This window comes from Piliocolobus tephrosceles, chromosome 10 (genome assembly GCF_002776525.5).
Source record: "Piliocolobus tephrosceles isolate RC106 chromosome 10, ASM277652v3, whole genome shotgun sequence".
NCBI classification, from domain to species: Eukaryota; Metazoa; Chordata; class Mammalia; order Primates; family Cercopithecidae; genus Piliocolobus; species Piliocolobus tephrosceles.
The window spans coordinates 125,945,007-125,954,783 of NC_045443.1; the positions used below are offsets into that span (position 1 = coordinate 125,945,007).

The 9,777-nt window shown below is 50.1% G+C and overlaps 1 protein-coding gene across 1 annotated transcript in view; it reads left to right on the top strand.

Annotated features, from left to right (window-relative positions):
- The first annotated feature begins 7,858 nt into the window (after nt 1-7,858).
- TMEM132C (transmembrane protein 132C) overlaps nt 7,859-9,777 on the top strand; it is a 431,835-nt gene continuing 429,916 nt past the window's right edge. The window contains exon 1 of the mRNA XM_023187261.2: nt 7,859-7,943. Coding sequence (XP_023043029.2) covers nt 7,859-7,943 — 85 coding nt within the window. The remainder of the gene's footprint in view (nt 7,944-9,777) is intronic.

Genomic DNA, 9,777 nt, shown 5'->3' on the forward strand with positions numbered 1-9,777 from the left:
CAGGGAGCGCTGTTTACTGTATAACCATTCCCAGGCTGCTTGTGGGTCTGGAGCTGAGAGATTTCGCACATAAATTAATGGAATTGGCATTCCATTGTTCCAAGTGTCAAAACAACACAATTTTGGCAGATTTCCATTTGAAGCTCAATCTTTGTTAACAAGCCATCAGAAAGTCTTAAGGAGAGTTAAAAGCAATGCAGTGGGTCTTTCTATGCAGCACCTTTAGTTAGCCGGATTGTCTGCCCCTGAGAAAGGTGTTTGAAAGGAGCTAATCATACATAAAAGTCACCAGCGTCCTCCTTCCCAGAACCTGGCTGGATCTGCTGTGAATCACAAGTAATCCCATAGCTTAGGATTCGGATCATGGTCTGCCAGAAGGGGCATTTTAAAGGTAGTTTAATATTGGAACTGAACTCTGTATGCATTTCGTAGCGTGGATGAGTTTGAATTATTTTCTATTAACAATTCAACATTTAGGTCCTTATAAGTAAGGACTAAAAAATTGAGAAGCTAAATCCAAAGACTTAGGGGTGGAGAGGGTGAAATCGATATAACAGCAAAATCCAGCCCCACTCAATGCCAAGATGTTGGAGCTGGTTTAATCGGCATCTTCTGGCTGGTGGAGCACTGACTGGCTACAACAACTTCCATTCTTGTTTATGGGCTGTCCTGCGTACTGTCTCATTCTTCCTGCCAGAAAGACCCTGCTCTCCTGTCTTTCTTTCCTTGCATCCCCACTATTAATCTCCCACTGTTCCTGATGCCTGTGATCAGGATTAAATGAGTCCGTGAAACATCATGAAATTTCTTCAGTCGTATTTATTGAGTGCTGGATATGGTTAGGCTCTGTGGTGGTTTCTGGTGATGTGGCCCTGGGACAAATACTTTACTGAGGGGATAATATTCTCAAGGAGAGGGACATGGTAGGAAAAGTATTTCAGGAAGAGAGAGCAGCAAGTACAAGATCTCTGGAGGGAGAAAACTGGGCAGAGCCAGTAGCGGGAACAGGATAATTAGTATAAATGGGGGGCAGGTGGGCAGTGAAATCATTTTTATCTTCTCTAGGCCCTTAAAACATTTAATGTGTGCCTATTTCCCGATGCTGATTTGAGATATTTGTGCATGCATATTATCCCGCCTAATGGGCTGTCAGAGGGCAGGCACCCTGCCTATAAGTAATTCACTCAACAATTGCTATTGAACTGAAGAATGCATAGACACAGAGCAGGTCTTATTCCTGCAAGACTTGATCATCCAAAAGGAACAGGAATGCAGCGGAGTAAGTGGGCATGCAATGAATTTGAATGCCTGGGTGTTCCAATGAGGATGGGTTACGAGAAGGTGCTGTAACAAATAATCCAAACTTTCAGGGGCATACAACAGCAAACATTCACTGCTCATTCCATTTCTGTATGTGTCCACTGCAGGTTGGCAGGGGTCTGTGCCCATTAAGGTCACTTAGGGACTCAGTTGATGGAGCAGCTACTAACTAAACCAAAGCCAGTCACTGCACCTGCCCACTCCAAATACTGGTTTCAGCTAGGAGTGTTTATTAAATAGCCATTATTAACTAACTGCAGGATGAATTCTCCAGTCTCAAGATTCTTCTGGAATGACAGAATGCACTGAATATGCTTGTGATTGCTTTATACTGAGAAGCAGGAAAGAGCTTAACTTCAGTGAAATTTTCAAATAAATATAGTTTGGATAATATGACTTTGCATGAGTAGATAGGGAGCAGAATAGGGTAATGATTTAGGGAGTTGTTACTCATAGGTGGCCCACTGACTCACAATGTCAAGATCACCTGGAGGCTTGGGAGAAATGCATAGGAGAAGATCCCACCCCTAGCACCTAAATCAGAAGCTGCTTTTTAACAAGTTCCCTAGGTCACGTGTATACACAGGAAAGTCTGAGAAATGTCTATTTAGAGCAAGGAGTCTATGGCGGGAGTAGCTGAGTTTGAATACCAGCTCTGCCAATCAGTTGCTCCGTGACCTTGGATAAGTCTCCTAAACTCTGTATCTCAATTTTCTCATGTGTAAGTAGGGCTGATAACAAAAGTAATGTCATAGGACTGTTGTGAGGATTAAATGAATCCACACCTGTCAAGTACTTAAGACAGTTCCAGGCACAGAATAAGGAATCTGCAAGTGTTAGAGATGATGATGATGATGATGATGATGTTGATCATGATGATGATGGTGATGGTGATGATAATAGTAATGGGGTGATGGTGATGGTGATGGTAATTATGATGGTGATGGCAATAGTGGTAATAATGATGGTGGTGATGGAGATGATGATAGTGATGGTGATGACGGTGACGGTGATGGTGATGATGGTGATAATGATGATAATAATGGTGATGATGACGGTGATGGTGATGACAATGGTGATAGTGATGATGATAGTGATGGTGATGATGATGGTGACGATAATGGTGACGGTGATGTTGGTGATGGTGATGACAATGGTGATAGTGATGGTGAGGTGATGATGATGGTGATGATGATGGTGATGGTGATGTTGATGATGGCGATAATGGTGATGATGATGGTGATGCAAATATGGTTAAGGAAATACCAGTGTGATTACTTCCATTTGTAACCTAATCCGAAGCTTTGTTAACTTCATTCCTATAGTAAATTGATCATTTGCTGGCCTTGAACCCTAGTGGAAGGGTGAAGGGTGGAGAGTCCACTCTGTGGGTCTTAACCACAAATGTGAGAGGAATCTGGGCATCCAACAGGTACCACGTGGAAAATAGGATGATTTGATCAGGTATGGGCATTTGAGCATCAGTCTTAAAAGTTGTTTTCACAGGCCAAAAGTCACCTGCATCTTGCATCTTATCTGGGGATGCTGGGCCCATGCCCTCTTCAGCCCCCTTCAGCTCCACACAGGCTGAGTTCAAGCAGCAGGGCCAGAGCAGCACAAAGGTCTCAGGGGGTTGTCTGGGATGGTAAGTGAAAGTTACAAAGGGACAATTCTTCAGTGCTTGTTTAAAATAAAAGGGCCCAACAAGTGAAACCTGACACAAAGAGAGACCTAGCAAGTGAGAGCTAACACAAGTTTCCTAGACAGCTGGTGTAGGAAACAGGCACACCTGAGCACACACCCATCAGTCTAGTGAGCGGTTGCCAGTGTGGACTCTGAAGGCAGATGGTGTAGATTAAATCCTAGCTCAACCTCTTCTTAGTTGAGTGGCATTGAACAAGCCACTTCACTTCTTTGACATCAGTTTTCTTCTGTGTGAACTGGAGATAACAAGAGTACATGTTCATAGGGTTGTTAATGAGATTATTTGACAATTAGCAAGCACCTAATAAATGTTAATGGTTATTATCATCATCATCACTATTAACAGCTAAATGAACTAAAGGCAAAATGTGTGAATCTGAGATTCCTCATTAGTAAAGTAGGGTTAATAGTCTACGGATTTACGGTATTCATTCATTCATTGGACAAGGACTTATCTTCACGTACACACTTGTAGGGGCTGGGAATACAGGGGTGAGCACGTCAGACATTGTCCCTCATGGAGTTGACATGGAGCGAAGAATGAGCGAGCAAACAAATAAAGGAACAAGGGCAGACAGCGAATGGCCCCAGTAAATGTTCCCTAAATATATTTACATTAGATGGAATAAAGGCTGGAATCGTTATCCACATGGAGAGAGGAAGAATATATTATTTCCACATTCCACACCTCTGACTCCTCTCTACCTTAGCCAGACTTAGACCTGGAGTTAATGAACGAGGGGATGACATAGGGCTTATGGTTCATATCAATGCAATACTCAATTTTCCTTAGGGCTGGTGGTCATAAACTGGCCTGGCTGCTTCTGGGGAGCACAGAGAGCTGATTTTCAATGTATGGCCTGTCACATACCAGCAAGTGGCTTAACCTCCTCTATGAGCCTCAGTTTCCTCATCTGTACCAATGTACCCACCCAGATCACTCACCCTCTGTCTTCCTCACCTCCATAAAGAGAACCCTCAGGTACCCAGTTGTTTGGACCAAAACAGTGGCCTCTTCTTTCCCTTCCACAGTCCACACCCATCCATCAGCACATCCTGCTGGCTTCACTTCCACTAGGCATCATTAACTGGTCTATGTCTCAACCTCACGACGCTGCTCCTCTTACTCCAGTGCAAGCATCCTGGGTGCCTTGAGCCAGCTCTTAATTAGACTTTAGGCTTCCTTGGCTACCCCTATAGGCTGTGGTCTACACGTGGCCAGAGTGATCCTTCTGAAAGAAAAATAAGACCTTTCAGGACTCCAGCTTAGGGTCTTTGCACTTTCATTTTCATCAGCCTGAGAAGCTCTTTTCCCAAAAATTGCTCTCCCTTCACCCACTTTCCTAAAGTTGCACCCCTAAATCAGACTTTTCCCTTATTTTGCTTTATTTTTGTTCACAACACATATTGCTGCATTATCAAATACAATTATTTGTGTATTACTTTAGAGTCTGCATCCTCCACTAGAATGTAAGGTCAACAAATTTAGGACCTTCGTCTATTTTGTTCACTGGTAGAACCCCAAAATTTGGGCCTGATGAATAGTAAGCAAGTGACACCTATTTGTTGAATGAATGAATGAATGAATAAAATGTCCAAGGATAATAATAATACACCCCATGAAAGTGAAGAGGATGAAATCAGATAGTGCCTATATGTTTTAAGAACAATGGCAGGACACAGAACTAAGCATAGACCTTTCTTTCATTTCCCCCCCTTTTTCCTTCTTCCTCATTTTTTTGTCTCTAATAGTAAGCACCGTAGTCAGGACTTGGTACTGAGTTTTCGAGATGACCATAGCTGTTTCATGAGGCCAACATATAGCCCGTCTTTTCCATGTCCTCAGCAATATATATCCAGAAGTCCCCTGTCTACAGATAGACAATGCAAGAAGCCTTTGAACTAAAGTCATGAGTTCCATCCCTCATTTTATGCGATATTAACAATTTAACATTTAAGCATGAACAAAACAATCTGAAGTTGCCTCATTGACTTAGGAACACTGAGCCCCTGTGGAAGCAGCAGGTTTCCTCTTTCCAATCATTCTCCTCTCCCATAAATTATGTTAAGTGCTTCCATGTGCCCACAGTCCTTAAGGAATTCTGCAACGGCCTTTGAGGAGCTTAGCAGCCTCTGATGTTCCTTAGGAAATTCAGAAAACCATCTGGAAGTAATTTAAGTTAAGGAATTAATGATTTGGGGGTTAAATGATACATGACTTAAAAAAATAAATACAGAAAACTTTATTAGCCCATGAACCTCAATTTTTGTGGATTTACCTATAAAAGGGAAATCGACTATATCATCTATTTTATTTGTTTGTTCAGTTTTGTGTGATGTTTGTTTGACTGCTCTTGAGAGGGACATGCAATAGATTAAATGGAGTCCTAAAGGAAGGTTTGTAGAGAAGCTTTCATTTGCTGGGTCTCCTGAAGGCTCTCACAGGGGATGCCCGGAGGCGTCATAGTCTCAAGGGATTTCTGTGATTCAGGAGCACCTGAAGACAGTGGATACTTTGGGGGTGCTGTGCAGTGAGCTTATCTGATTGAGAACCCTCTCCCCATTCCAACCCCATGTGAAATTACTATTTATTTTGCTGTGGCTTGTTTCATAGCCCCTGGTTTTGATTAATTGCATCATAGAGATGTAGTCTAGGACCTGACTTGTCTTTGCAGTAGGGACAGCAGTGTTCTGTGCCAAAAGGAAAGAAATGATGTGGAAAGAAGGTACATTATGAGGCTGCACAGAAGAACAGGGGAGTGGAGGGCACTTCTTTGGCTTTTTATTATTTTTGTCCCTCTTATCTGATAGGGAGGAGAGAGGATAAGGCAGATTCCCATCCTCAGTTACAAACAATGGGACATGTTGTGTATTTCTCCTTCATGCTGGGAACATTTAAATGAAAAAATATATATATTTATTCCCCAGTGATGTGCAGACTCAAAACACGGAGAATAAAACCTGTCTTCCATTTTAGGAGCCCAAGTCCACTTTATAACTGCCCCTTGCCCCCAAGGTCAGGTCTACACTAGCTGAATGAACTGAAGAATGGGGCAATTATCAGCATAATCCACTTTAAAAATCAAGTATCTGCTATCCAGGCCTATGAGAATCAAGTTTTTACCGTTCCCTTTGGGGCTTGGCTAGTTTTCAAGCTGCCTTCTCCCCACCTCATGTGAGTGGAGCTGGCCAGGAAAACAAGGAGCCATCTCCCCCCAGCCTGGCCCAGACTTCCGGGCCCCACCCCAGGAGAAAGCCTCCCACTCTGGCCAGTACCCTGTAAGGCCTTCGGCCCACCCCGCCCCAGTTTCTCCTTATGCCTGGTTCATTCCTTAGGGGCTGAGTGGGGAGATAAGACTTGGGGTTGCGGTCGCAGGGGATCATTTGTTTACATTTCTTTTCTTTCAATCAAGGATTTCGTTTATTCTTTTGAAATTCTTTCCTGCACCGATGGTGAGAAAAGACCGCTCAGCCTTCCTTTTGATGTTGGATGGAGCCAGCCCACGGTGAGACGGGATGCTGAGTCCGTGGTGAGGAGCCCAGGGCAGGACATCCGTCCAGACACCTCCGAACCCAAGGCCCTTCACTCCCAGTCACAAGGGGGAGTCGGGGTCCCGCCCTCCAGCTGCTCAGAGCACGCATGGCAGAAAGACCCTAGCATGAGCATCAGGAACCGCACAGGGAAGCCGCTGAGATCACCTGGGATCACCACCATGAGGGAGGCCAGCGCTAGAGAAACCAGAGGGAAAAGATACAGAGAACGAAGTGGGGCGGGGAGGGCGGATCTTCCTTGTCTGAGTCTGCAGAGAAATTGCTTATTGCAGGAGCAAGTCTGGAGAGGGGTTATTCCCCACCCCCTGACTAGATAATAAAACACGTGCTGTCGGGGGGGAGATGATTGGGGAATGGAAGCCCCACAGACATGCAGTGAAAAATGATCCCTTCTTTCCCCCCTGCGTTCTAGTCCCCTTCCCAGAGACACCGCTGTGATCCGGTGCCTCGCCCCCTCCGCACACACACACACAGGTGCACACCCGCATCTGTCTGAGCCCGCACCCCGCCTTCACGCTCCGCTGCGCGCTGCTTTTCCCCGCTCAGTGATCCAGCTAGGAGCTCTCCCCGCAGCAGCTGCATTCCAGATGTCCCCAGCCCTCCAGGCTCAAACAAGGGCCACCTGAAGTTGAGGAATGGGGCGTGACGACCACCAGGTCCCGCAGTGACCACGGGAGGGTGGCGAGAAGGGGTCCAGCTCTGCCTTGAGCTTCGGGTCCCTGGGCAGGACCTTCCGGGCCGCGGGCCGCTGGGCACCCGGGCAAGAGGCTGCGAACGCTGAGTTCCTCTGGGAAGGCGTGGACCCCCGGAGGAGCCGTCCCAGCCGCCTGGGGAGACCCCCCTCCCCGCCCCGTCTTCTTTCCCGGGCACATCCTCCCTAGCCCGGGCGCGGGGTTCTCCATCTGCCGCCCCTCCCGGCGGGCAGGCGCACTCTCTCCTCCCGCACCCTCAATCCGTCCGCGGTCCCGGGGCGCGGCGGGGGCGGGGCCGGGGGCGGGCCGGGGGCGGGGCGGGCCGGCGGCTGCGGCGGCTGCCGGAGAAAAGTTGTCCCGGCCGGAGCGCGAGCAGCGGCGGAGCCGGAACCGCCAGAGCCAGAGCCCAAGCCCGAGCCCGAGCCGCGGCGGCGTGGACCGGCAGGGGCGGGCCGCGGAAGGCTGAGACGCAGCGGGCCGGGCCGACCGGGCTGCGGGAGTGGCCCCGGGCATGGGGTGGCCGGCGAGGGCCACGGGCGGGCCCTGCGCTTCAGGCTGGCGGCGGGCGGCGTGAGCGGCCGGGACGCAGGATGCGCTCCGAGGGTGCGGCCCCCGGGCCGGCGGCGCCGCTGTGCGGGGCGCTGAGCCTGCTGCTGGGCGCGCTGCTGGGCAAAGGTAAGGCCGGGGCGGGTGCCTGGCGCGCCGACGCATGCGAACTTCCCGATTCCGGGGTGGCTCGGGGTGAGGGCAGCCGAAGCGAGGGGTGCGGCGGGGGCCTTGGTGGGGGCGCGGGTCCCACCAAGAGCGCCTCTGCGGATGCCGAGCCGCCCCTAATCCAGAAGGGCGCTCCCAGCTGGGAGCCAGGATCCGGGCAAGTTAGGCTGTTACCGAGTCCCGAATCTCCCACTCCGGACCCCCAGACCCAGAGCTGCCCCACGGATGAGGAGGGGGCGTGGCTGAGGGACACGGTGTTTGTTCCCCATCCCTGAGTTCCGTAGGGACCTGCCCCAGGCCCAGCACAGTCACCCTGTGGAACTGGCGTCCAGGGGAGGGTCTCCGCTCTGTGCGCCCCTTCCTCCCGGCTGTGTGCTCCCTATCCACAACTCCCCATCCACAGCTGCAGCACTGTGGGGCTGGTGCTCCAGAAGGGAAGGCCCGGTTCTTTGCATCCCCTTTCCGCAACCGCTAAGGTCTCGGTGCTGGCCCTAGAGGAACGCGCACCCATCGCGCAGCTCACCAGGGACCCCAGCATGGCAGAATCCAGGGGGTCTCTGTGGGCTCCTTCAAATGAGTCCTCTGTGGTTTGGGAGCGCGGATGGGGAGGTGGGTGCACCCCTCGCGATGGGAACTATCTCACCAGCGGTCCTGTCCGTAGCTACTTCACCTCAGTGTCCTCTTCTCTACAATGGGAGTGGCGGCCCTGCTTTGGGTTGCAGGAATTTAAAGGCGCTAACGTATGGCGCCCGCAGGGCTCACAAAAGGTAGCCATGTGGTTATTTCGACCTTTATTATTACGTGCGTGTGCGGCCGAGTGGCCGCGCGGATCCGGCGGCGGGAAGGGCGGGTAGAGGCGGTCTCCGGCCCCAAGAGCCGCGGGGCAGGCGGGGAGGAAGGCCTCGACTCTGCCAGGGACAGCAGCTGCCCGAGTCCCGGGGCGCGTCCAGGACGTAGGAAAACGAGAGCGTCGCTTTCCTGCTGCCTGCGCCCTGGCGAGGGTCTCGGGTTCATTTGGTTAAACAGAAGTGCGCACAAGGGTGCCCTGCGCCTTCGCGTGGAGCCTCGGGTCCGGTATGGGCCCCAAGCTCTGAGCGGAGAACCCTCAAAGCCACCCCTCTCCCGCCTAATGCTCTGAGGCTGAGCTCGAAATGCATTGAGAGACAAGTTGTCATGGATGTTTAAAAGTAGCGTTTGCTTTTCAAAAGTCATTCCGCACCGCCTGAAAATCCAGAAAAATCTACTTTCCTTGAGGCTGCGCTTGCCCAGATACACCAACCAGACAAGTTTGCTACGTTTTATGTAAGTGTTCCTTTCTTCTAAGAGCTCCAGGTAGAGAGGAGGGTGGGGTGAGAGAAGAGGGAAAGGGGGGGCAGGTCGGGGGGGGGGAGTAGGAGAGGGAGGCACTTTTCTATTTTATTTGAAAGAGTCAACAGCCACAATCTGGTGCCTGAATCCTGCTGTTAATTAGCTCTAGGTTCCAGCGCTTCTAGCATTCAGTTTTCCTGGATGCAAAGTGGCCATTGAAGAATTCCCTTCCCAACCTACCTCCCGGCAGTTTTTTGGATGATAAAATGACTGAATGGGTAGAAAGCACTTTGCAGAGGAAGGCGGTGCCAGTTGAGCAGGGCGTGACCGACCTCCTCCGGGTTTTCGCCCCTTGCCCTTGAGCGACTTTAACCAAGCGAGGAGGCTGGATGCTCCCTTTAAAGCAGGTGTGGACTGTGCTTCATTAAGGCTTGTAGTCCGTGTGTGTGTGTGTGTGTGTGTGTGTGTGTGTGTGTGTGTGTGTGTG